The 26,115-nt window shown below is 39.6% G+C and overlaps 1 protein-coding gene across 1 annotated transcript in view; it reads left to right on the forward strand.

Moving 5' to 3' along the window:
• The window catches only part of LOC134571834 (uncharacterized), a 31,206-nt gene extending 16,009 nt beyond the window's left edge, over positions 1-15,197 (forward strand). Inside the window, exons 10-20 of the mRNA XM_063430458.1 lie at positions 431-586; positions 3,396-3,449; positions 3,885-4,102; positions 5,510-5,586; positions 8,815-8,925; positions 9,579-9,659; positions 10,075-10,182; positions 11,115-11,236; positions 11,733-11,855; positions 12,923-12,965; positions 14,395-15,197. Of these exons, the coding sequence (XP_063286528.1) occupies positions 431-586; positions 3,396-3,449; positions 3,885-4,102; positions 5,510-5,586; positions 8,815-8,925; positions 9,579-9,659; positions 10,075-10,182; positions 11,115-11,236; positions 11,733-11,855; positions 12,923-12,965; positions 14,395-14,511 (1,210 nt within the window). The 3' untranslated portion in view covers positions 14,512-15,197. The remainder of the gene's footprint in view (positions 1-430; positions 587-3,395; positions 3,450-3,884; positions 4,103-5,509; positions 5,587-8,814; positions 8,926-9,578; positions 9,660-10,074; positions 10,183-11,114; positions 11,237-11,732; positions 11,856-12,922; positions 12,966-14,394) is intronic.
• The last annotated feature ends 10,918 nt before the right edge of the window (positions 15,198-26,115 follow it).

Raw genomic sequence — 26,115 nt, forward strand, 5'->3', positions numbered from 1 at the left:
GCAGTAATAATTATTAGTCCTATGAGATGGATTTCAAAAATATTTCTGTCTCAAGAAGTGTCTGTTTTACATTAAAATATTAATTTCCTAACCGGTTTCAAAGACTTTAAAGGTTTACCTAGCTCTCTTCCAATGCAGGTATCAGTATGACCTTGGTCAGTGGTTCTTGAGGGCTGTTGGAATTATTAGTACATGATGTTAAGCATTACATTCCTCACGATGCTCAGGCAGCCCATAGTCTCCCTTCAGTATATTAGAAGTACATTTTAGAGCTCCGTAACTTTCTAAATCCCTAATTCTTGGTGAATGGTGCACAATATGCTGTTGTGTGGTGTTGAAAATTGATAAACACCAATGGTATTTCTGTTTTACAGCTTCATGGTATGAACAATAGATATTATATCATATTTTTTATTTTCCTTTCCACCAGCCTCAATGTTCTCACGTGGGATGATCCCTTATTGGTATCAGTGTTAGCAGGCCAGAACCTGACCGGTCAGCGCACAAAGAAAGGGAAGAAGGAGTTTCTCTGGGAATCCCTGCCAGTTGTCCAGGCCAGAGTGAGAAAGCTAGAGAATGACCAGAGGTAAGGGCTCCGCTACGGCACTTTTATTTCCGGCTGTCAACATGATGTACAAATGTCCATCCGTTTTCATGTATCAGATGTATAGATTGTGTGGAATAAAAACGGTTTGACATTTTTCTTAGGAGTCATGGAGGGGAATGGGTTGGGCATATGTTCTCCCCATTGTTCCTTGCATGGTGTCTCACTGTGCGTATCTGTACATACACACAGACTTTAATTCTGCACTATAACCAGGAAATTCCGCTAATATCAAATCATCTCATCTGTCTGTTTTTTTATTAACGTAAACAACAAACTCAGATAACGTAAAGAGCTTGAAGCTCTCTTTTCAGTGTGTGGGAGAAATATCATCAGGTTACAGGGGTGCAGGGAATGTTACCAGGCTTTTAGATGCTTAAATGTCCAGAAACGTTGTCTTTAACCCCTTAAGGACACATGACATGTGTGACATGTCATGATTCCCTTTTATTCCAGAAGTTTGGTCCTTAAGGGGTTAACCATCATAGACTATACGTGAGAACATCTTGGGAATTTGTAGAACCAAATAAAAAACTCAATACATGAATATTGGGCCTCTATTACTGTCAATTTATTTAATTACATTAAAAATAATAATAATAAAGCCAGTAAATGCACTTTTCAAAGGGTGTGGAAGAATAAAACTCAAAGGTAGCTAGAATGTGCCTGTAAGGATCCATTCAAATAATACAGCAAGGTTTAAAACATGACCGTTTTCCATTTCTTTTTTTATTATGTAATTTTCTATTCCTCTAGTGAAAGTATTTTCCTCTGGGTAGATACTGTCTCCGGTAAAAAAAGACCCTCAACCGCTGGAAAAAAACAGGTTGGTCGAGTGTACAGCTGGAAATGATAAACAAAATAATAATTAATTTACAAATAAAGTAAATATAATGAAGTGAAAACACCAGTAAATAGTGGTGAAGAACTTGCCTAAATGGCTCACCTCTATGCACATAAATTAATATACTCCCTATGCGCCTACAGAGCTCCCAAAATGCTAGCTGGCTAGTGACTTTATTAAGTAGAGACAAATGTCCAGGTCCAGAGCTAGGGGCCCATAGAGTAGGTATAAGTAAATTACTAACATGGGAGTCCGGGGTGCAGTCATGTACAGCTGTGCCCAGTGCTAAGCCTTGCGACTGTACAACGGTCTACAATACTTAGGTACCTATACATCCGCAGTATCTGGTCTGCAGTATACTAAGTAATGGACTGGCTAGCATAGGGTTGTCATGAATGGGTAAATAATGTCCTAGCATACATGACCTACGGAATCTAAAGTATGGGGGATACACATAATCCTATTAGCGTCCCCCTAAATAAATGCATAAGTGGCAATACAACTGTAACACTAAAAAATAATGGTTACAGTAGTACCTTTAGAAATCCCTAATGCTGATTCTGTGAGAAAATCTCAGCAGATAATAAAAAATGAATGACATAACCCCAGGTACAGTCAGAGGTGAAAAAGACAAAGATAAGGGTGACTACATGTGCATAACCAGACTTAGAGTGTTAGTTGCCTACACATGTTGATAGATATCCCTAAGTGATATAAAGTGAATGGGAATTCATATCACTTAGGGATATCTATCAACATGTGTAGGCAACCAACACTCTAAGTCTGGTTATGCACATGTAGTCACCCTTATCTTTGTCTTTTTCACCTCTGACTGTACCTGGGGTTATGTCATTCATTTTTTATTATCTGCTGAGATTTTCTCACAGAATCAGCATTAGGGATTTCTAAAGGTACTACTGTAACCATTATTTTTTAGTGTTACAGTTGTATTGCCACTTATGCATTTATTTAGGGGGACGCTAATAGGATTATGTGTATCCCCCATACTTTAGATTCCGTAGGTCATGTATGCTAGGACATTATTTACCCATTCATGACAACCCTATGCTAGCCAGTCCATTACTTAGTATACTGCAGACCAGATACTGCGGATGTATAGGTACCCAAGTATTGTAGACCGTTGTACAGTCGCAAGGCTTAGCACTGGGCACAGCTGTACATGACTGCACCCCGGACTCCCATGTTAGTAATTTACTTATACCTACTCTATGGGCCCCTAGCTCTGGACCTGGACATTTGTCTCTACTTAATAAAGTCACTAGCCAGCTAGCATTTTGGGAGCTCTGTAGGCGCATAGGGAGTATATTAATTTATGTGCATAGAGGTGAGCCATTTAGGCAAGTTCTTCACCACTATTTACTGGTGTTTTCACTTCATTATATTTACTTTATTTGTAAATTTATTATTATTTTGTTTATCATTTCCAGCTGTACACTCGACCAACCTGTTTTTTTCCAGCGGTTGAGGGTCTTTTTTTTATCTGTTCTAAAAGTTATAGGGGTTAAGCCCCAGGACACCACTGGAGTGTCCAACTAGGTGTTTCTCCACCAGGTAAACGGTCCATATCGTTTGGACCTTTTTCACAAGTGGAACTTTTGTTATTGATACTGTCTCCTGCTGATACTGAATAGGTAGCCAACTGAAAGCTAAAATGAAGACTTTAGAACTGATTTTCATTATTAAACCTGTCTGTATGACACTGATTTTGTCCTCACAGCCTTATAACGAAGAGGTTGTGGGCTTAAACAAGGTAAAATCATGCAGCTTTTGCACCAAACAAAAAAATCCAACAAAATAGTCAATTACTAATGGGCCTTATATTTACAAAGCAAATGTATGTGTAAAAGATAAAATGTTTCTAAAGATAACAGAGAGGCAGACATTTTGTTTAGATTAAATATTCACCAAACCTTTCTCGTTATCTAGTTACAGGCAGCTGGTCCGTTACCTGAATGCTGTGCGCTGCTCTGACGCATTTGGGTAAGTCATTCTTGTGATCTAATACAATCCATTGAAGGGGAGCAGACACTTCTGTCGAAATGACTGAATAACTGAAAGTCACCTGGAGTTTGTGTTTACTTGTTTTTGTGATTCTCTGTTTTCCTTTCGCTTTAAATTAAAGATTTAGTAGTTGACATGACAATCTGGTTCAGCCTTGGCACAGACAGGGCACACATTGTTTTGTGTAAATATCTATGCTGAATGATGCGGAGCCAAGATGGAGGAGCTGAGGCTAGGGCTAAATATAGCAGCGGATGTATACATTTTATTTTAGAGGAGAAGTCCGCAATGCCTCAATTTCTCACTTTTTCTCTTTAACTGTTTACTTGACAAAATAGAATTAACATAAGTAATAAATTAGAAAAATGGCAACCTTCAGCATAAACCTTGCCTTTTCACTTTGTAACCATATAGGTTAAACGCTTTGAGGCAGAAGACCTGTTTTTACATGTGCAAATATGGCGACTATGCAAACGCGGCCTATGCGTTGTTGAGCATGAAGGGCATGGCCTGCAGTATATCTAGCACGCTAACCCCAACGCAGTTTGAGTTGTATCTAACTATGTTCCGAACTAGCAGCTGCCCCTCAGGAAATGAACTAGTACGACATGGAGTCTGGATACCTTTTCAAGGTGAGCGATGCATGATTTCTTGGTTTTACTGTATATTCGTTTAGTCTTCATGTGTCTTCTGGAGACATCTTGTGTGGTGGGAAGAATGTGTGACAATAGTTGAACAGATTTAATAAATATCCCAGAGCAAAGCATGAACTGCATTCTAGGTGGTAAAAATTGTCCTCAACTGATTACAGAGCCATTTTCTAACTCTCTCTCCATTTAGCTACTTTATAACATCTCTCCACTATGTTTATAGTTTTTGCAGAACCGTATTCCAAAAGAATTTCTCATTGCCACTTATCCTCCTGCCAGAAAGACTTCTTATCAATGTATGCACAGTGCTCGGGTCATAACCGCACCAAGGGAGCTGATTTAATTTACAAAGTGGCTGCAGACCATTAGAGTAAATACAAACCAGAAGTTGACATCCTTACTATATGTCTCCCTGGGTGTCCTCTGCTTCTAATACAAGTTGCTTTGTAGTTCAGATTACCTGTGTGCTTACATTTGATAGGGAAGACTTTTTATTTTTCATTTTATTTTTCTCTGTGGTGAGGAAGTCAGGCTAAAGTACCAGGCTTTTGGTGCAGCATTCTACAAGTTGTTTTTTTTTTTTTTTTTTCTTCTTTACTTGCAAAATCTATACAGGCAGACCTCGCTTACCGAATGGGTTCAGTTTTTACGACTCTGTCGTAAAATGAATTGGTTGGTAAGTGAGGATGCGCTAGAGAGCAGGTCTACTTTCAGGGGAATTTCCCCAAACATAGACCAGCTCCTCTAACGTGAGGATTCCCTCGAATCCCCACGCTAGAGAGCTGGTCACAAGTCCAAGCAGTCGTAAAGCAGGTAGGATCCACCTGTATACATTTGGGCAAGCAAAACCCATCAAGTACATAAATAATATTAAGAAAAAGGTTTACTTTTGTTATATGCTAACTTATCTAGGCAAAATTTTTTGCCCTGGCAAGCAGAAATTCCATATAACAGCGAAATTCCAAAACCATCAATTTGAGTATATCAGTTTTTTTTTCTTTTCTTAATGAAATACTCACTTGGGTTCAGTCCAGACATGATGGCGCACATTGTAATGGGATGTTTGATATATCTAAAGTGAACGTTTCCCTTCTGCAATAGACCTAATTATATCCCTATTTAGACAAAAGTCATTGAAATTGATGTCACTATTGCAGAAGTAGGAAATTCCACATTGGTGATCTAAAAGGAGACTGGACTGGGACTAAAACGATTTGACTGGTTATTGAGGGATAGAACCAGGGGACCCCTGGCACCATAACCACTACAGTTGTGTGTGTATTGTACTATACAGTGTTAAAACACGAGACTATTATTTTTAATATATGCCACCATTGTGAATTGTCCGATTTGTTAATGTTATCTCTAAATTCTTCTTCTGTTTCTTAGGAAATCCAATGAAGAAAGGGATATTGGTGCGCTGTGCTATCAGAATTCTTTATACTAATAGAATGCTAGCTCAAGAGGTGGGTGAATGTTCAAGATTTTCCAGGTTTTTAATGTATATTCAATCTGTTGTGTGTTTGTGTATACAGAGATGGCTACAAATTCCCACTAGTTCTCTATCTCAATGTGTTAGAAAATCTATACCATGAAAGGGCAAGGTTTAAGGTGTCTCTTGTAGACACGTGGGGAATGATCCAAGGTTACCTGTTACGACACTTGTGCTCTTTTTTAAAAGTCTTTAATTCTATCTATACATTGCGCTAGCAGATTTGCTAGCAAATATTTAGATTGCAGAGAAAAACATGTTTAAAAATAGGTCTTTCTCCTACCTGTCAGGCAAGGCTGGAGTGATAAGCAGGACCACAGGTGGTCCTTCTGATCTCCAAGCATAGCATGCACAGCAAAGGCACTGTGGTTGCTATGGTAAATCCATAGCGGACGTTGTTCGTGCTGTTTTGGGAGTATAGAAGTGCAGAAACTGAAGTTACTCCTTTCAGACACCAGAATGATGGCAATAAAGCCAGCATGCAGACGTCGCAGAGAAGGTTTGCCCTGCATGGGAGCGGGCAGATGTCTGATGTGGACATGGCATCGCCGGTTCAGAGGTGTCAGGTGAGTCATGGCAGGTTCACTTTAACTTTTCTGTTCTGTTTAGCAAATGAGGAAAGGACAACAAAACTGTGTTGACCCACATGCGTTTAAAATGCTATTGCTTAAACAACTGATTGTATGGGGGAAATAAAAAGAAACTTGCTGGTTTGTTTGTATAGTATGCCTCCTACTGGCTGATTTCTGAAATGCAATTTTAGCCTTTGGAAAACTATAGTTGGGAAAACAAACATGTATTCCTAAAACTATTGTGCTGAAATAATATTTAGGTGTCTAGCCCCCTTCTCTGTGGAAGAAAAAGGTGCCAAACTTGCCTCTTCTCCACCACCGTGCCAGGCCTGTCACGGGTGACCCCGACTCCATTAATCTTGGTGATCTCAGACAATCTAATGCTTTCCCATAGGAAAGCATTAGGAGGCTATTGCATGTGAATGGAAAAATGCAACACTGTGCCAATCAGCATCTCCTCATAGAGATGTATTGAATCACCAGTGCTGCACACTGTGCAGCAGTGACACAGGAAGCACCTCTAGTGGCCGTCCGTGTGATTGCCACCAGAGGTGTTACTAGGCTTCAATGTAACTACTGCAGCATTTACAGTGCTAAGACTGCCGGGACATGCTATAGATAGCAGAACAGCTACACTAAAGGGAGACTATAGTGCTAGGAACTATTACCCCCTGGCACAGTAAGGGTTAGAAATCTCTTCTGTCGGCCCTCAGTCGACCATCTCAGCCCACTTCTGCAAATTGGAATCCAGACAACATTGTACCATTCACCCATGCAGCTAATGGCGCAACAAGAGTAGCGGTCACCTGTACTTAACTGATCCAAGGCAAAGGAACTGTTCTCCTGTGGTTCTTATTGAATTGCTATCTGTTAATGTTACCTTTTCTTTTTATCTCCCTATGCCATGATTACACGACCTACATTGGTCGACCCGGGTACATCCCGGCTACGCTAGCTCCCAAGATAACCCCCTCAGCTTTGATTCCTCTAGCGTACACGTAAACTAATCTATGGAGCTGTCAATGATACTGATCTGTTACTGTTACACCAACACAAATAGTGCAGTATTCCTTACATTCCATATTGCATACAAACCTTTGTGTCGGCATTTATACACATGTGTGATGTCTGTGTTTTTACTTGTTTGCTTTGCACTACAAAAATGTCACACACAAAAAATCTCTTCTGTTGCTTACCTGATTCCAGTGCCAATGTTCCTCGGCACTGGATCAGGCTCCGAGGACATGGACCTAATGTGCATTAGGACTACCCCATAGGAAAGCATTGCTCAATGCTTTCCTATGGGGTTTTAGGTGACGCTCGATGTCCTCATGCAGAGCGTGAGGACGTCCAGCGTGATTTAGCGGACAAAAAGGTCCTTGCAAGGAAATTATTGCAGTTTGCCAGTGGTTCTGGTGACTAGTGTTCCTTTGAACATTTTTATGTAGTTTTGGCTACTTATGTCTGTACCTGTGGAACAGTATGTATACATTTTGGTTATAGTTGTTACTATATATTTTGTTTAAGTATCTGCGTAGTATTCTACACTTGGCCCACTTTGTGTTGTATAATTTGACATGGAGCAATTCATGTACATTTAAAGTTATATGTTTTGCTAGAAGCTATGTGTGGGGAAAAAATGGAACCTGAAATAGCTAAAGTATTCTGTAAACATGCTCTTGAATAGAATATATATATATATATATATATATATATATATATATATATATATATATATATATATATATATATATATATATATATATATATATATATATATATATATAAAAAATGTTTTTTAAATCCTTTGGTGTATGTTCTGGGTACTCCATATATTGGTAAAAGTAAAGTGTGTGTGTGTGTATTCAAAGTTTACGGTTATGCATTATTTGCACATCTCAACCTGGACTTTGGTCACAGTAGTTTAAGCAAAATACAATTCCACAAGTCTCCCAGAATTCCCAGCTAGACCATCAAATAAGCATGGACTAACTTCATGTTTCAGATTTCATCCAACGCTGAGGCTTTTTATTCTCACTTTCTAAACTTTAAAGGGACACTATAGGCACCCAGACAACTTCAGCTCAATTAAGTGGTCTGGGTGCAGTGTCCCAGATAGGCTAACTGACCATTGGATGAGGCCATCTAGCGTCAGATTTTCTCCCATACGAAAGCATTGGTTCAATGCGGGAAGGGCATTTGCCGCACATGCGCATTACGCCCACTCCTCGCAACATCGAAAGGCGGAGCTGGGACCCAGCGGTGGAATAGGGTAAATAAATAAAGGGTTTTTGCCACTTTATTCGGGGATACGAGGGAGGGAGTTGTCAGAGGGTCTATAGTGCCAGGAGTACAGCTTTTTATTCCGGGCACTTATAGAATCCCTTTAAGTTCCTGTATAACTATGTTAGCTGAATTTGTCTTCTATGCAAATAAAATATAATAAACCTATTTGGGCGAAAAGTCTGATACTTTGAATAATTCTTCTGGTGCCAAGTAAAAGCACAACATTCTTTTGTTGGTTAACCCATCTCGCTCCAGAGATGCTGGCAATTATTTTTTTTATTTTTTTCTTACAATAATTTTTTTAATGTGCTAATACTTTCCTTTTTTGTTATTTTTCCCTTCAGCCTTTATGCTGGGCTGCTCTAATCCGCACATGGTGCACTAGTGATTTTATAAGTGCCAACGGAAATCTTCAACCCCTTCTTTTGGAAGAACCAGATGAGCAATTCCAACGAGTACGTTGTCAGCCTTTGTCTCATTACTGCATTATTTTGTGTGGTTTAGGGGTGCAGTGGAAGGTGTGAAGTAAGAGTCAACAGTCTCTACTGAAAACTACATGTGATATTGCAAAATCAAGAGGATTTATGCATAAACAGCAATTATATATTTTAAGGGGTTGGATATTGAGGCAAAGTACGAAATGTGGGGCCTTCACAAAATAGTCCATTGCAATAGTCCTGTTTTTTTTTTTCCTTTGAATTAAACTTTGTTGGGAATGTGTGTAATATATATATATATATATACACACACACTCTCTCTCTCTCTCTCTCTCTCTCTCTCTCTCTCTCTCTCTCTCACACACTCTCACTCTCTCTCACTCTCTCACTCTCTCTCTCACTCTCTCTCTCACTCACACTCTCACACTCTCTCACTCTCTCACTCTCTCACACTCTCACACTCTCTCACACTCTCACACTCTCACACTCTCACACTCTCACACTCTCACTCTCTCACACTCTCACACTCTCACTCTCTCACACTCTCACTCTCTCACACTCTCACACACTCTCTCTGACTAATAAGTGAGGCTTCAGGGGACTGGGGCGGTGTCTGTGTGATACATTAACTGTCATCTCCTGGGTAACCGCCTATTTTTCTTTACATGTAGATAGTTTTGGCCATTTCTTGTAACATCATGGAAGAGCTGCAACGACAAACACATGCCTATCTGCCTGACCCATTTACTAAAGTAAGTTGTCCATAATCTAATTCATGTTTTGCTAAATGCCTCCATTTTAAAGGGGGCGTGTGCAAAGTGGTAGCAAGCACAGAAATTAGGAAAGCAAATGAAGGTACAATGGATCACGATTATCCTATAATGCTGCATGGTGACATCACAGAATGAGAGAGGGCATATATTTGTAATTATTATTTGATTTTTGTTTATTACACACACACATTTTTTTTATATTATATATATATAGTCTCATAGTCCGTCTTCATATGGAAAAAGTTAGAAAGCAGCACAAGTCTTTCTTGATCTGATATTTTACAAGCCAAGCACTGCATGTTTATAATGCTGTTTACTATGTGATTGTGGGTACAGAAAACGTAGGGAGCTTTGTGTGTAGTGGGCATTCAGCAGCCATTTTGTGTTCTTCCAGTATCCTCTTCCTTCTGAACTGATCCTTGTGGTACAAGCCGTTGTTCAGTTTATGATGAGTTCTGCAAAGCCTCTGCAACATATTTTAAATCTCATATTTGCTTTTAAGGTAAGACTATATGATTTCTCTCCTCCACTCTCCCCCAACAGTTTTATTTATTTTGTTTTCTCTGGAAAAAATGACCCCATATTTTTCAAAATGATATAGATAATGCATTAAAATGTAATCTAGATCATGTTTATGTTGAATGTTGGATACCTCTCTTGTCACTACGCAATGTCATGATTACTGATATATTGTTCCTTTTATGCACAACAAATTATAATAATTAAAAAAAGTTATTTAAATAAAACAAGATGCACACCTGACTGCCTGCACTTGCTGGATGGGAAAACTCCATTCCGATGTATGTGAACAGATTTTTTTTTCTTGTTCAGCAGGGGTTTATGGGATTAGTAGTTTGTCACCCCACTTGCAGTACCAGAGACGTGCTAATGTGGAATTATTTGATGACAATACCTGTAGTATATAATTGTAGTAAATGTCAGGGGCAGACATATAATGGGAAATGTATTCAGCACCTGCCAGGAACTGAATGCTGTCTTTCTCCGACCCATTCTGTTTGAGCATTGCAGTAACCTATCCTAATATAGGACCTGGCCAGTTGTTTAGATGACCATAAAGTACCGGTATTAGCCGCAAGCCAGCAAGGACTAACCTTTGTCACTGCTTTGATCGTTAACTGTTTCCCATAATGCTTAGGCAATTGATATGATGAAAAATGAATTAAAAAACTTCTTAAAACTAGAGGTTGGTTTCTCTTTATCACTTTGTTTCTACACCGAATGGATTCAAAATCCTCCAGCTATTGAAACAATGCAACTATGTAACAAAATATTCCCATTGATGATTTTACATAGAAAATATGGGGGTTTATTTCATGTGTTTAGTGGCTTTTAAGCTCTACGGCTAGACGCAGAGCCACAATGTCAACGTAGGTGTCAACATTTGGAATTCTAACAGAAATGTTTTTCTTCCAGACAAACTTTTGGGCCATGTATCTCCTGATTTCTGGAATCAGTCCCATGGCAGACCTGCTAGGCAACTTTGTGTCTGCTCTTGAGAAGGATATGTGCGAGGATGAACAGTCTGTGGTGGAAGAGTGCGTTCCTTTTTACTTACATTAATATAGCACTTCTCATTAACAATACTGTCTTGATAACTCTATATCATGCTTTCCTATGAGGGAAGTCCTAATGTGAGCACGACACTTGCCGCTTAAGTGTATTGGGTCCCTTCATGGTTGCATTTTTTGCACCCTGTGAGTTGTAGACACCTAAAAATATATTTACAGAATTCTGGGTATTCTAACCAAGCTGCGACAATACTTATAGTGAATTGAAAACCATATTGCAAACTAAAGGCCAAAACATCCATTTAAAAAGACAACAACTCTGTCTTGCTGTATACATGCCTGCAGCTTATTCTGTTATCACAATGTTCCTCCTTGCAGAATAAGTAACAGCGGAGGTTTGTAAATTAGTTCATTTGAAGAAACGTATTCCTTGTGTGTTTAAGTTGAACTGTTATATCACAGAAAGTGCTGCTGTTAATGCATACGCTCTGATGCTGCTTACTGTTGATTGTTTTTTGGTCAGATTGAGAAACAATGACTTCATGTATGCGTCCCAGCTTGCAGCCATATTTTTACTGCATGAGAGTGAGATCGTTCGGCGCGTTGGACTCCATGTGATTGATATAATACTAAACAGTATTGCAATGTGAGTATGGAAAGATTACAATGTTTTAAATTCCTCTAGTTTCTACTGAGTAACTGTTTCTGGATGCACTCATTTTACTAATACCACTGTAAAGAGGTAAATCGCTAAAATGTTCTCTATCTTATTGTGTATCTAGCGTTCCATCTGATTTATATTTGCAGCAAAACATTGAATTTTTTTTTTTTTTTTATAAATGCAGACATTCTGTTTGAAATTTACCCTAACTGATAAAATAAATGGCATATGTTTGCAGACATGGGGAATAACCACATATCTTAAACTCTAAATGTTTCAAACACAGGCACATAGACTTGTTGCTTCCCATTGTGAAAGACTTTGTATCAATTTCATGTGAAAACCATCGCGTCTCATATTATCATTTTCAGCTATCAACAGAATTCTTTATTTTGACTTTTTATGTATTTTGCTTGCTTGATCAGTCAGAGCTGTACAACTCAATACAAAGTAATGTCAACACAATATTAATAGTATAATATATTCAATAACTAAATACGTTTAATTTCAAAGAGGTCCCTTAATGGTCACCCTCATTGCCCCTTGATTTTCTGTATCCTTGGACTGAAATCTGACAGCTGATTAAATTGCATGGAAAGCATTCTCTCCTCCTAAATCATTGATGTGTAATAACTATACAAAAATATAGTAAGCCCTACAAGTTTACATTTAACATGGCCTACATAAGGTTTTAACTATCTTTTATTAAAGATAAAGATAAACTGTGCTACTCTGTGTCAGTATTTGAATACAAAAGCCGAAGTAGAAACAAAACCTGTTCTCACAGATTTCCAGATAACCAACTCTTTTGCTCCCTCTACCTAATGTCCCCTTATGAATCTTGGTATGTGCCTCATTTAGGGCTTTCATTATTGGAAATGCATAATTCGTAAAAAATCGTTATTTATTCCACTTACGTGCAAGTCGTTTCTAAACGGACTGTGACTGTTAGTCCAGAAGAAGTGTGGAAAGTCTATTTATGCTCAAGTTCTTTCTCAGGTACAGTTTTAGTAAATTGCTCTCTCTGATGAAATTTCTTGTTTCACTTCCAGGTTCACGTGGGCTCCCATGTTTGCTAATTATTTGACTACTAGGGTAAGTGTATGGAAGACGACATTATATATAGCATGAAAAAGCTGGACCACAGCAGAGGGGGGTGGGGGTGAAGCAAAAACCCCTTATTGTACAGCGGAATTGAGTGCAGAGTTGTAAAACCAGAGTAATTGCTGTGGAAACCAGTGTAATGTCAGGGATTGCCCGCTGTTAGAACAGTGACCACTCAGAATTTCACTTAAACAGAAGACTGAATGGGTGACTTACTGAACCACTGATATGTAGTGCTCCGTTTGTGTAATCTCCCCATACCATAACATATCAGTGTGTGTGCCGTGGTCTCGTTTTTAAAGGGACATTGTAGGCACCCAGGCCACTTCAGCTCATTGAAGTGGTCTAGGTGCAATGTCCCATGTATCTTAACCCTGCAAAAGTAAGTATTGCAGTTAGCGAGAAACTGCAATAATAACTATCCAGGGTTAACTCCACCTCTAGGGACTGTCTACCAGACAGCCACTAGAGTGCTTCCTGGTTTGAAACAGACCTTTGGTTTGTTATCTGATGCTGAACATCCTCACACTCTGCATGAGGACCCCCAGCCTCGAATTTTTCCCCATGGGGAAATCCTAATGCGATTGCGGCACATGCACATTAGGTCTCCCCCGTCGGTGGGGGAGAAGCGTGGGCGGAGCCAGACCCAGCGCCGAGGGACATCTGCGCTGGATTCAGGTAAGTGACGGAAGGGATTTTAACCCCTTCAGCACTGTAGGATTCTATAGTGCCAGGAGAATAGCTTTGTCTTCCTGGCACTATAGAATCCTTTTAAAGGAACACTATAGGGTTAGGAACACAAAAATGTATTCCTGACCCTATAGTGTTAAAACCACCATCTAGCCTCCCTAAATAAAGTAAAATCTTACTTGGATTCAAGTCTGAAGCTGGCTGGCTCTGCCTCTGAAACTGCCTGTGTCTGCTGACCTCATCAGAAGTGGTGGCCTGATCCAATCACAGTGCTTCCCCATAGGATTGGCTGAGACTGACAAAGAGGCAGATCAGGGGCAGAGCAAGCATGATTCAAACACAGCACTGTGGATTTATATGAGGAAAGTTTAGTGTCTGCAGAGGGTGGAGACACTGAATGTCAGTCACACTGTGGAGCACTGTCCCAGGAAGGATCTCTAGCAGCTATCTGAGGAGTGGCCAGTAGTGGAGTTATCACTAGGCTGTAATGTAAACACTGCATTTTCTCTGAAAAGACAGTGTTTAAAGCAAAAAGCCTGAAGGGAATGATTCTACTCACCAGAACAAATGAATGAGCTGTAGTTGTTCTGGTGACTATGCTGTCCCTTTAAAGATTGTCCTCTGGTCAGTTTAATCATTGTTTTGCTAATCAAATTCGTTGCTAATCAGAAACTTTTATTTTCTATTGGAACCTTTGCTAACCCACTAAGTTTTGTGTTTTCTCCTACAGGTAATTGGTAGTTCTTCATATGCCAATGCAAGTTTACATGAACTGCAATTACTGAAAAGCAAAATTGGACAGTTAAAGGCAAAGTCTAAATGTCCTGTCACCAATGGGGCCCAGTGACCAGAATACACCGTCGTCAATACCTGTTTATATACGCACTTTGTAAAGAGCATCTACACTTCTATTAAAGAGCAGATTGGATGATTTGTAGCTCTCTGGCTGTTTGTGTACCACAAATCCCATGATCCTCCATATCACTCCGGTAGGAGTAAGTACTTGGGAAATGTTGTCCTGGAGAACATGTCTTTTTGCCACTGAACTAGAACATTTGCACATTTGTTTAATCTAGTTTCTGTATCTGCAACTTAGAATTATGACCATTTTAGGGGTGTTTTTTTCCTCCCCTTTCAGTAAATTTTAAATCAAAGCAAAGTTAATTTTACAATACGGCATGTCGTGGTAAAAATATGTATATTTTTAAAAAATACATGGGAGTGTACCTTAAACTGTAAATCAATCTAAAGGATGCAGGTAAAGTCTGTGACAGACGATCTCTGCTTTCCACAACAAAAAAGCGTTGTAATAGATGATCTATTCTGACAGTGTCTCTGAAAACTAGCATCTCACACTGCAGGAACAATGCACGGAACTTAAAGTGGTGATGTTGGATTGAGTGCCTCCACAGACACTGTTTGAGAAACTAAACCTATGATACGAGTTTTTTTTTTGTTTTGTTTTGTTTTTTAAGTTTTTCTTTATTTGAACTATCCTTAAAATATATATATTTTTTGCTTCTCTTAAAGGAACACTCCAAGGTTAAAATATTTTCTTAAATGTTTTTATGCTGTTTAAGACTTAAATAAAGCTATATTCCAAATCTTCCAGTTTGTTTTCTTTATATGTATTTACTGGCTTTTTTGTAAAAAAAAATAACATTGTATATATTGATTCTGTATACTGCGACTACGTATAGAAATAATTTGGACAAAGAAACACATTTACGATGACACTTTAAACTCCAAAACAACTTCAGCATAAAGGCATCATCAGGGGATGGCTATTACAAACACAATGAGGGTATGATCCCTCTCGTGGCTAATGGTCTTTCAAGCCTCTAGCAACCGCCCACCACTAAAGTATCCCTACCTATACTGTCGCCCCAATAACAGTAATATTAACAATAATAAATCGGATACCTGTAAAATAAAAATGTGCCTTATTTGTTGCAGCACAAATCAGAGAACACAAAACAATAACCAATCAAAAACTGTAGGGGGTAATATAAGTGCACAACAGCCAAGACTCCTGCTTTCGTTGTTGACAGCTAACATCCTGGAAGAAACACAGGATGTGGAAAACATCAAGAATTGAGGAGACCACCACAAGACATCCAAGTCCCCAACAGTGAACGTACAGTTAAACAAAACAAAAAGAAAATATGTGAAAATCTAAAAATACATCAAAGTAACATGGCAAAACAGCTGGTAAACACTGTTAAATGAAAGTATATAGCATGAAATATCAAAATGGTCATAAAACACAGATTAACCCCTTAGTGACAGCGTTTTTCAATCAGTCTGTTTTTACATTTCTGCGGTGTTTGTGTTTAGCTGTAATTTTCCTCTTACTCATTTACTGTACCCACACATTATATACAGTTTTGCTCCCAATTATTTGGTCTTTCTAAATATACCATTATTTTCATATAATTTACTATAATTTTTTTAATAAAATATTATTTTTTTTATTTTATTTTTTTAAAGGCCGTTTCTAACTTTGACCCCCAAAATCTGTTACGCATATACAACCACCCAAAAACACCTATTCTAAATAGTTTCTAAATTTTGTCCTGAGCTTAGAAATACCCAATGTTAACATGTTCTTAGCTTTTTTTTTTTTTTTTTTTGCAAGTTATAGGGCTATAAGTACAAGTAGGGCATTGCTGTTTCAAAATATATATTTTTAAAATGTATCAATAGTGACAATGTAACACTGTTATCTGTCAAATCTCTGAATCACACCTCACGTGTACATATTTTTTTCAACTCAAAGGGTATTCAATATAGGCTGTTCGCTTTTACTGCAATAAAACATATTTGTGTTCAGCAAAGTCATGAGTGCTACAGTACCTTCCATGAGGGGGAAATGAATGAGCACTGTAGAAAGTGCTTGTTCCACTGAAGAAGCCACTGCTGCATTGATCCTGGCTTGGAATCCGGGGGTCTGAGCATCAGATTCCTCCATGGTTAATGTAAAGCTTCAGCTTCAATAAAATAGTCTGCCTGGAAATATGAAATGTGTTGGCGCCACATTCAACACCAGCGTACAGAGGCTCACTGGGTCCAGAATGTAAGACTGGGCTCACCCATATACACCCATACAGGAATTTTATCCTCCTGGTGCATAGGCCGTAGGGAGGCTAGAAGCACCACTGAGGCAGAGCACAATGGGGGTGAATACACGGTATAGTTGCAGGTGTTGACCTAGGCCCCCCACATAGAGGTAAGATACATTCAACATGGGGTCAGCCCAAATTGCTCATGAGTGCTCTGACAGGCAAGCCTTGTTTCTAAGGAAACTTGTCCGGGAAGTTGTCCCCCAACTCCCGTGCACAAAACATTTATTTCTATGGTAATCGCACATAACATGTCCCCCCCATGTGTCTAATTTTTTTTTGGGCACGGCAGGTGGGGTCATAAGGACATTTTTTTTTTATAAATTCTTTATTTTTGAGTGCATAAGGAAAAATAACAGTTGCAAATGCTTGTGCCATGCCCCAACAGCATGTACCCGCGATATAGTAATAAACATCAATGTAGTAAGGCATGACAAGGGAATACAATGCACATTTTTTATATATAATGACGTGAAGACTGTTTTTAAACTTAGATAGTTGTGAGGTGAGAGATGAGAATGCAATAAACAACATACTATGCTAGTTGGCCAGCATTACATACTGATTGCACATTTTAAAGTTTATGTAAAGTAGGAGACCGGTTAGTCCGAGCTGTCTATGCAGTAAGAAACCATATGCGAGATTAGCGTACTAGATTAAGCTGTGTTCCTACAATTTTTTTCACATTAGATACTGTTAACCAGATAATTAACTATGGTATAGCTAAGACATCGCGGATTAGCTGTCTTGACCCAATGGCGTGTAGGCAGATGAGTCGTCGATGCCTGTATTGCCTTAACCCGTTAACGCCGTTACGGCGTTCCATGCCGTCCCCATTATAATGGGCTTTAAAGCCGTTGCGGCGGCATGGAACGCCGTAACGGCTTTGAGCCCCAGGAGGTAAGTTATACTTACCTCCGCCGCGATCCGCTTCTGGGGGGCTGCCTGACAGCCCAGGCAGCCCTCCCACGGCAAATGAGGCCCCCGGGGGCCATGTGATCGCTCTCAAAGAGCGATCACATGGCCCCCTATAGCTGGCTATGGATCTGCCTGCAGGGGGACTGTCTAAAATATCAGACAGTCCCCCTGCTGGTAAGAAAGTATAAAAAAATAAATTAAACATGTTAAAAAATAAATTGAAAATATTTTTATATATATATAATATGTATATATATTATATATATAATATATATACATATTATATATATGTAACGTCATACAAAGTGTATTTTAATATTAATATAAGTATATATATTAGCATTAAAATACACTTAGAATGATGTTACATATATATAATATGTATATATATTATATATATAATAGATGTACATATATATATTATATATATATATACGTATAATTAAAATAATAAATAAATAAAATAATAAAATAAATAAATAAAATATTGAAACAAAATTTAATATAAATTATATATTCATATGTAATTTCATTCTAACTGTATTTTGTTATTAATGTATATATATTGGTAACAAAATACACTTAGAATGGCATTCTATATATATCTATCTATATATAAAATACAAATAACCGCAAATATATATATATAGATAAATACATATAATTACATAAAAAATTACATTAGTATACACGTAGCATTTAAATACATATATATGTATATATATTAAAATTCTACATGTATATTTAAATAATCTTTTAACATAATTATGTGATTTGATTAATTAAAATTTGATTGACATGCCTGACAACACAGGGAGAAAGTGCAGAGAATTTAATTTGCAAGCACTATATTTGACCCTGTAATACTCCACGACACCATAAAACCTGTACATAGGGGGTACTGTTTTACTCGGGAGACTTCGCTGAACTCAAATATTAGTGTTTCAAACTGGTAAATTGTATTACAACGATGATATTTTAAGCAAAAGTGACGTTTTTTGCATTTTTTACAAACAAACGGCACTTTTATGGACTATATTATTGTTGTAATATGTTTTACCGTTTTAAAACACTAATATTTGTGTTTAGTGAAGTCTCCCGAGAATAACAGTACCCCCCATGTACAGGTTTTATGGTGTTTTGGAAAGTTAGAGAGTCACATATAAGGCTTGCGTTTCATTTTTTTCACATTGAAATTTGCTAGATTGGTTATGTTGCCTTTGAGAGCGTATGGTAGCCCAGGAATGAGAATTACCCCCATGATGGCATACCATTTGCAAAAGTAGACAACCCGAGGTATTGCAAGTGGGGTATGTCCAGTCTTTCTTAGTAGCCACTTAGTCACAAACACTGGCCAAATATTCGTTTTTTGCTTTTTTCACACAAAAACAAATATGAACGCTAACTTTGGCCAGTGTTTGTGACTAAGTGGCTACTAACAAAGACTAAACATACCCCACTTTCAATACCTTGGCTTGTCTACTTTTTCAAATGGTATGCCATTATGGGGGTAATTCTCATTCCTGGGCTACCACACCGTCTCAAAGGTAACATTACTAATCTGGCAAATTTCAATTTGAAAATGGAACGTTCTATATTTGACCCTGTAACTTTCCAAAACAACATAAAACCTGTTAATGGGGGGTACTGTTGTACTCGTGAGACATCGCTGATTACAAATATGTGCATTTTGTTGCAGTGAAACCTAACAGTATTATGACATTTACAGCTAAAATGTGAGGCGGAACTACACATTTTTAAAAAATAAATAAATTTCTCACAGTTTTTTTTATCTTATTCATAATAAATTATATTCCATATATGAATAGTTAATGGTAAATTAAAGCCCTGTTTCTCCTGAACAAAATGATATATAATAAGTGTGGGTGCATATAATATGAAAGAGGGGAACTACGGGTGAACAGACATATAGCGCAAATTCCAGTTTTTGTTTACGTTTTGTTTTGATCAGAACGTGCACTATTGACTCCGTCCTGAAGGGGTTAACAGCTTTAACAAGCGCAAACATAATCAACACAATTTTACAGTGTTATGGCAGGAGTGAGCATTTTTTAGTAAGTTAGTAATGCTAGACATAGCAGATGATCAACAAGCAAATTACAGTTTGCGAGCATGTGATGTGTAGCTGTGATGTATGCAAAGCATATGAGTGATTAGCATTCTGTCAAATAACTAAACATAAGATAAACATAAAATAAGACCCCCCCCACTCATCCCCCCAAGTAATCAAGGTAGGCTAGGACTGTCTCTATGGCAGAGGCTAAACGTATGTGAATGTTCAACTAAAGTACTTAGAGATACTAGGCAATAGGCACCTTGCCTGTCTTAGAGTCCCCAGCTTGATTCTCAAGTCAGCCGATGCCTTGCAGGGGCTGTGTGTATCCACACTGTGCAGGGTGAGGCATCCAGCTCTGTAGTCCATGGGTTGAGATGCGTATGGACCTTGTGCCGTGTGGACGTGATCTTGGTGGGGCATATTGAGTCAGTCTTGTGGTTGCGTTGCCTGTCTCCCGGACCGGTTGTGGGATGCCACTGCCACGGGAGGATCTGCCTGTGGCTGTCACTTCATGGGGCCTCGCGTCCCGCCGTTTCTCCAGCTTGTTCGAGCCCACTTTGCCCCTCTGGAGCTTGTGTCGCATCTCCACTCGCAGGTGAGGTAGCCTTGGGCACCCTCTCCTGGGTTTTCCCAGGTCTCTGGGTGCTGCCCCTGGTCTGCTGCTGCACTCTGTGGGGCTCCAGAAGCATGACCCCAAGATGGCTCCTTGTTGGTGCTTGCCTCTTGTGAGTTTATTTTCAGAGGGGGTTAGTGCTACCCTCCGCTTGACTGCCTGATGTAGGTTCTGTGGCAGGTCTGTGGGCAGGCCTCCAGTTTCTCCCAAAAGGAGGCGAAGATTTTATTTAACCGGCGCTCCGTTTCCAGCGCTGCACTGCATGGGTCAGAAGCGTGGGAGGCATCCGCCATTTTGTTGGCCTTGTCGGTAGTAGTTGGTGTCATGTTACAAGTACTTTGCATGGGGTTCGGGTGGGGATGGACCGGGCCCCAGTTTAAGCCTTGTTGCCTTGTTGCCTTTAAGCCTTGTTTCGCCTTGTTGTGGCAGCAGGGGAGCAGCCATCTCTCCTGCGCCTGCCTTGCTTGTAGGCCTCACCAGGGTGATGGGTGAGTATTGCTTGAACTGTCGCTTAAGTGGTGTCATTTTGTTCACCTCAATGTTCCCTCTCGGTTGGTGACCTTGCTGTATCGAGTAGCCGCTGTTTTAGTCGCGATATTCTGCTTCGTTTGTTCTGGTGAGCAGGAGCTGCTAAGACATGCTTCCTCTCTGCTCTGCAAACCATAAGGACATTTTTAAACCTCCTTTATAGTAATATGAGGGTCACGGTGACCCCTATAGACTGTTTCTTTTTTTTTTTTTTTTTTTTACAGTTTTTGACGTGGCTTGCAACCATAACTTTCAAGAGTTTTTATATATAACTATATTTGCTAGCAGTTAGTTGGCAAATAATTCAGATTTTTTTTAAATCCAGGTTTGCGTTTCAGCCATTTGGAAGCATTTAGTTTTCCTCAAATCCAGATCAAATTCAGGCTCATATGGAGCTACTGATGCAAAATCCTGACATTGTTAATTAGTGACTGTCTACAATGAATGGTTTTGCCCCATTTAGTAAAAGGCCATTCGGACTTCAGTGAAGAAGATCGTAAGTATGAGGTCCCAGCCATTGATTTTTGCATTCCAGATCTAATATGTAATTTTTTTCTGAGCTCTTCCCAGTCTTCTAATTTTTTTTTTTTTTCTTGGGCTCTGCACCATTTGGATATAAATGCAAGTTTCCTGTTGATGGTTTTGAGATGTCCCATAATTCCTCCAAAAATAAAAATGGTATAAAAAAAAACTGAGGTCAGGAGGGGAAGTAATATAGTGTAGTATGCATTTGTTTAACCCCTTAAGGACTGAGCCAAATGTTGTGATCAAAACAAAACTTAAAGAAAACCTGGAATTTGCGCTAAATGTCTGTCCAGCCGTAATTCGCCTTTTTCATGTTATGTGCACCCACACTTATTACATATCATTTTATTCAGGAGAAAGGGCTTTCATTTAACATCAAATATTTAGGTATGAAACATAATTTAATATGAATAAAATAAAAAAAAATGGGAGAAAATAAGAATTTAATTAAAAAACAATGTAGTTCTACGTGACATTCTAACTGTGAATGTCATAATACTGTTTGCTTTTACTGCAATAAAATACACATATTTGTATTCAGCAATGTCTCTTGTGTAAAACAGTACCCCCTTTGTACAGGTTTTATGGTGTTTTGGAAGTTACAGGGTCACATATAGCACGTTACATTTTTCATTTTTTTTCACATTGAAATTTGCCAGGTTGGTTACGTTGCCTTTGAGACCGTATGGTAGCCCAGGAATAAGAATTACCCTCATGAAGGCATACCATTTGCAAAAGTAGACAACCCAAGCTATTGCAAATGGGGTATGTCCAGTCTTTTTTAGTAGCCACTTAGTCACAAACACTGGCCAAAGTTAGTGTTAATATTTGTTTGTGTGTGAAAAATGCAAAAAAACTAATTTGAACGCCAATTTTGGACAGTGTTTTTGATTAAGTGGCTACTAAAAAGACTGAACATACCCCATTTGCAATACCTTGGGTTGTCTACTGTTGCAAATGGTATGCCATCATGGGGGTAATTTTAATTCCTGGGCTACTGTACGGTCTCAAAGGCAACATAACCAACCTGGCGAATTTCAATGTGAAAAAACGGAAACGCGGGGGCGGGGCCTGACCGCCGAGCAGAGCGGACGCTTGGAGACACAGCTCCTGCTTTGGCCGGCAAAACTAACGGCAAAATGACAAAACACAGCAAGTACAAGGCTCCCAAAAAGCTACCAAGCTACTCACGGCAAACCAGCTGCTTTGACGGGTACCAAACATGCCACATCCAAAGCGAGACTCACCCGAGCACCTTATGCGGCCTACAAGCATGGCTGGCGCGGAGGAGACGGCCGCTCCTCTGCCGCCACTCATAGCTGGACCTTCGACGTTGGGCCCCTGTCCCTCCCCCGTCTGGACCGGTGGGGGTTATCCCGGTCCCTGATGGACTCACACAAACACCTCCACGGCCCCCGGCAGCCCAGAGCAGCCCCGCCACCTCACGCGGAGTCACTAAAAATACGGCGGATGGGCCTACACCCACGCCACATGGCGGAGACAGCGGCTCTGAGTGCATCCTCATGCGGATTGAGAGGAGCTTCCAACGCATTTGGGCATCGCTGGAAAAACGCATGGCACTGCAATCCATCTACATGGAAGAGGGGAAAGAGGGAGACCAGTTGGAGCAAGGTGGACAGTCCCTGGGCACCACTAATAGCCCCACATTCGCTGCCGCTCCTACTTACCTACCCAGGCTGAGGGTCTTAAGGAGGAAGCCTCCAATGCATCGCCCACCTCGCAGGAAGACTGCCTGCCGCCGCCGGCGGATGACCACCTGGGTCTTTTACTGCACCCGACACGGGAAAGTCTCGGAGTCGAGAAGCCACCAAGCCTGTGGTTCCCGGATGCGGCCCTCCACAAAGGCCTGGGGCTGGAAGAAGGCGCCGATACATCCGCAACACCCAGTCGCCTTCTGTGTCGCGAAGGACTCCACAATCACCCTGCCAAGACTGGGCATTGGCTAACTAGGACTGGCCCACTTGTAAATCGGACTGGTCGTCTGATGGGTCACTAACAGCCCTGCGTGCTACGGCCCAGCTGGGGTATAGCTTGACTGTGCTGACGTGCCAGGTTTGCCACCAGGACAGATCACCTCTCCATGGGTAATGATGCATGGCTGCAATGCCCTTTTATTTCTGCCACCAGTTGATGTTTAGGTGTTATTGTTAACTTTACTCTGTCTTTTTGCACCAACTATTATCACATTGCCTTAGCCAACATTAAGTCTTACAAGCCGCGCACTGTTATAACTAGGCTGTATCATGCAATGCAAAACCATGTGCGCATATGACGAGCCTTAACGCTATACTTACTCTATGTTATGTTTACTCAAACTTGTCGGCAGTATATGCAATGCGGATCTCTCACCCATGCACCCAAGTAAGACCAACAGTATTATTGCTCTAAGTTTAAGTACTCTCACCCTTAAGACCTAAGGAGATAGTAACAGATAATGTTGTAAGCGCTTATAAGTAACCTACAGTGCGACAGGGTCTGAGTTGAGTTGTCAGAACCACTAATATAGAATCGTATCCAGTACATATACTATGCAAGTCTCGAAGCATGATTTGTACACATATCAAAGTAAAGCACTGTATATCTGCGCGCTAGGGGCATGTCTAGCTAGAGTATTGAGCAACCATCGGACAAAATGGCTGCCTAACCTGTCTGTTACTCAAAAATACTTCACATAGTTTTTGAATAGCTGTTTTCATACTAACTATGATATGTTTGTTATTAATTCTCTGGAACGCATACCTAATATAAAATTAGGCTGATATACATAGGAGATGATACATTGTGTTAGCGTGTTCCTATCCTGTACAAAAACAGTACTTCCCCTATCTTTCATTCTGTACCCCTGTTAATGCTTACCTCAATAAAAGAAAGATTGACAAAAAAAAAAAAACTGAAACGCAAGCCTTATATTTGACTCTAACTTTTGAAAACACCATAAAACCTGTACATGAGGGGTACTGTTATACTCGGGAGACTTCGCTGTATACAAATATTAGTGTTTCAAAACATTAAAATGTATCACAACAATTACATCGTCTGTGTAATATATATAGTGATATATATGTAAATACTTATGTATATAGATATATATATATATATTATTTCGTTCTACATGTATTTTGCTATCAATATATATTAATTTTAAAATAGAACGAATTTACACATATATATTTTTATTTTATTTTTTTAAATTTTTATTTTTTAACGTATTTACATATTTATTTATATTATATGGCATACATAAATATAAATATATATATAATGAAAATTATATATATTTAATCAATATCATTGTACGTGTATTTTGATCATATATATTTATAATTATATATATTAATATTAAAATACACTTGGACAGTGTATGTGTATGTATATATATATATATACTTAGATCATATATATAGTGAATATATATATGATCTAAGTATATATAATTATTTTTTACACTGTTTTAACATTTATTTTATTTATTTCAGACAGCAGGGGGAGTACCTGTCATTCCAGGCACTCCCCCTGCTGGCAATGCTATGGACGGCTATGCCGTCCATGTGATTGTGAGGTCCTTGCAAGGACCTCGCCCAGGGGGGCCGAAGAGGACGGAGGGGGACTCCCTGGTCTCCCAGGTAAGTCCCCATACCGCGATCGCCAGGTAAGTAGAAAGGACGGTTTGGGCATTTTATGCCAGCCTCCGGCGTTTAGAGCCGGTTCCCTAAGGACGGCATAGAACGCCCGCCATCCTTAAGGGGTTAACGTGGGGCAAACGGGGCAGTTGCCCAAGGCCCAGTTACTCCTGGGGGGCCCAAAAACAGCTACACCGTGGGCCCTGCTGCCTGCAATTTCCTTTAGCTGCCCCATGGTTGGGGGGGGGGGGGCTATTGGGTGGGTATTTGTCAGCAGGAGCCCAACTGTGGCCCTTTAAAAGTGCAACCAGGACCCTTTCACGTCGACAGCATAGAAGTGACACTTCCTCCCACAGATACTAGAGCCACGTGGGAGGGAAGAGGAGGCATTGAGGATGGGGGCTCGCACAGGATAGCCTCCCAACTACCCCAGCAAGCACACTGGACCCCAGGGAACACACCAAAAATGTGGAAACTGAAGGGTGGTTTTATTAAACTGGAAGGTGGCTTAATAAAACTGGAGGGTGGCTATGTGTAAATTTTGCATGTGTGTGTGTGTTAGTATGTCTTTCAGCATGTGTCTGTATGTGTGTGTGTCAGTATGTCTCTGAGTGCCACAGTATATGTCAGTATATATATATATATATATATATATATGTGTGTGTGTGTGTGTGTGTGTCACTATGTCTGTCAGTATAGGTATCTGTGTGTGTCGGTATGTCTGTCAGTGTATGTTTCTCTGTGTGTGTATGTCAGCATCTCTCAGTGTATGTCTGTTTGTGTGTCAGTATGTCTGTCAATAACTGTATACGTGTCAGCATGTGTATCTGTGTCAGTATGTGTGTATACCTGTGTATGTGCATGTGTTTCAGTGTGTGTGTGTGTATCACAGTGTGTGTGTGGGAGTGTACGTGTATATCTGCATACATCTCAGCATTCAAATGCTAAAGCTACACACAAATACACCCCTGCATTCAATCTTCAACACTACATACAAAACACTCCTTTATTGAAACGTCAACACTGC

This window comes from Pelobates fuscus, chromosome 8, assembly GCF_036172605.1.
Source record: "Pelobates fuscus isolate aPelFus1 chromosome 8, aPelFus1.pri, whole genome shotgun sequence".
NCBI classification, from domain to species: Eukaryota; Metazoa; Chordata; class Amphibia; order Anura; family Pelobatidae; genus Pelobates; species Pelobates fuscus.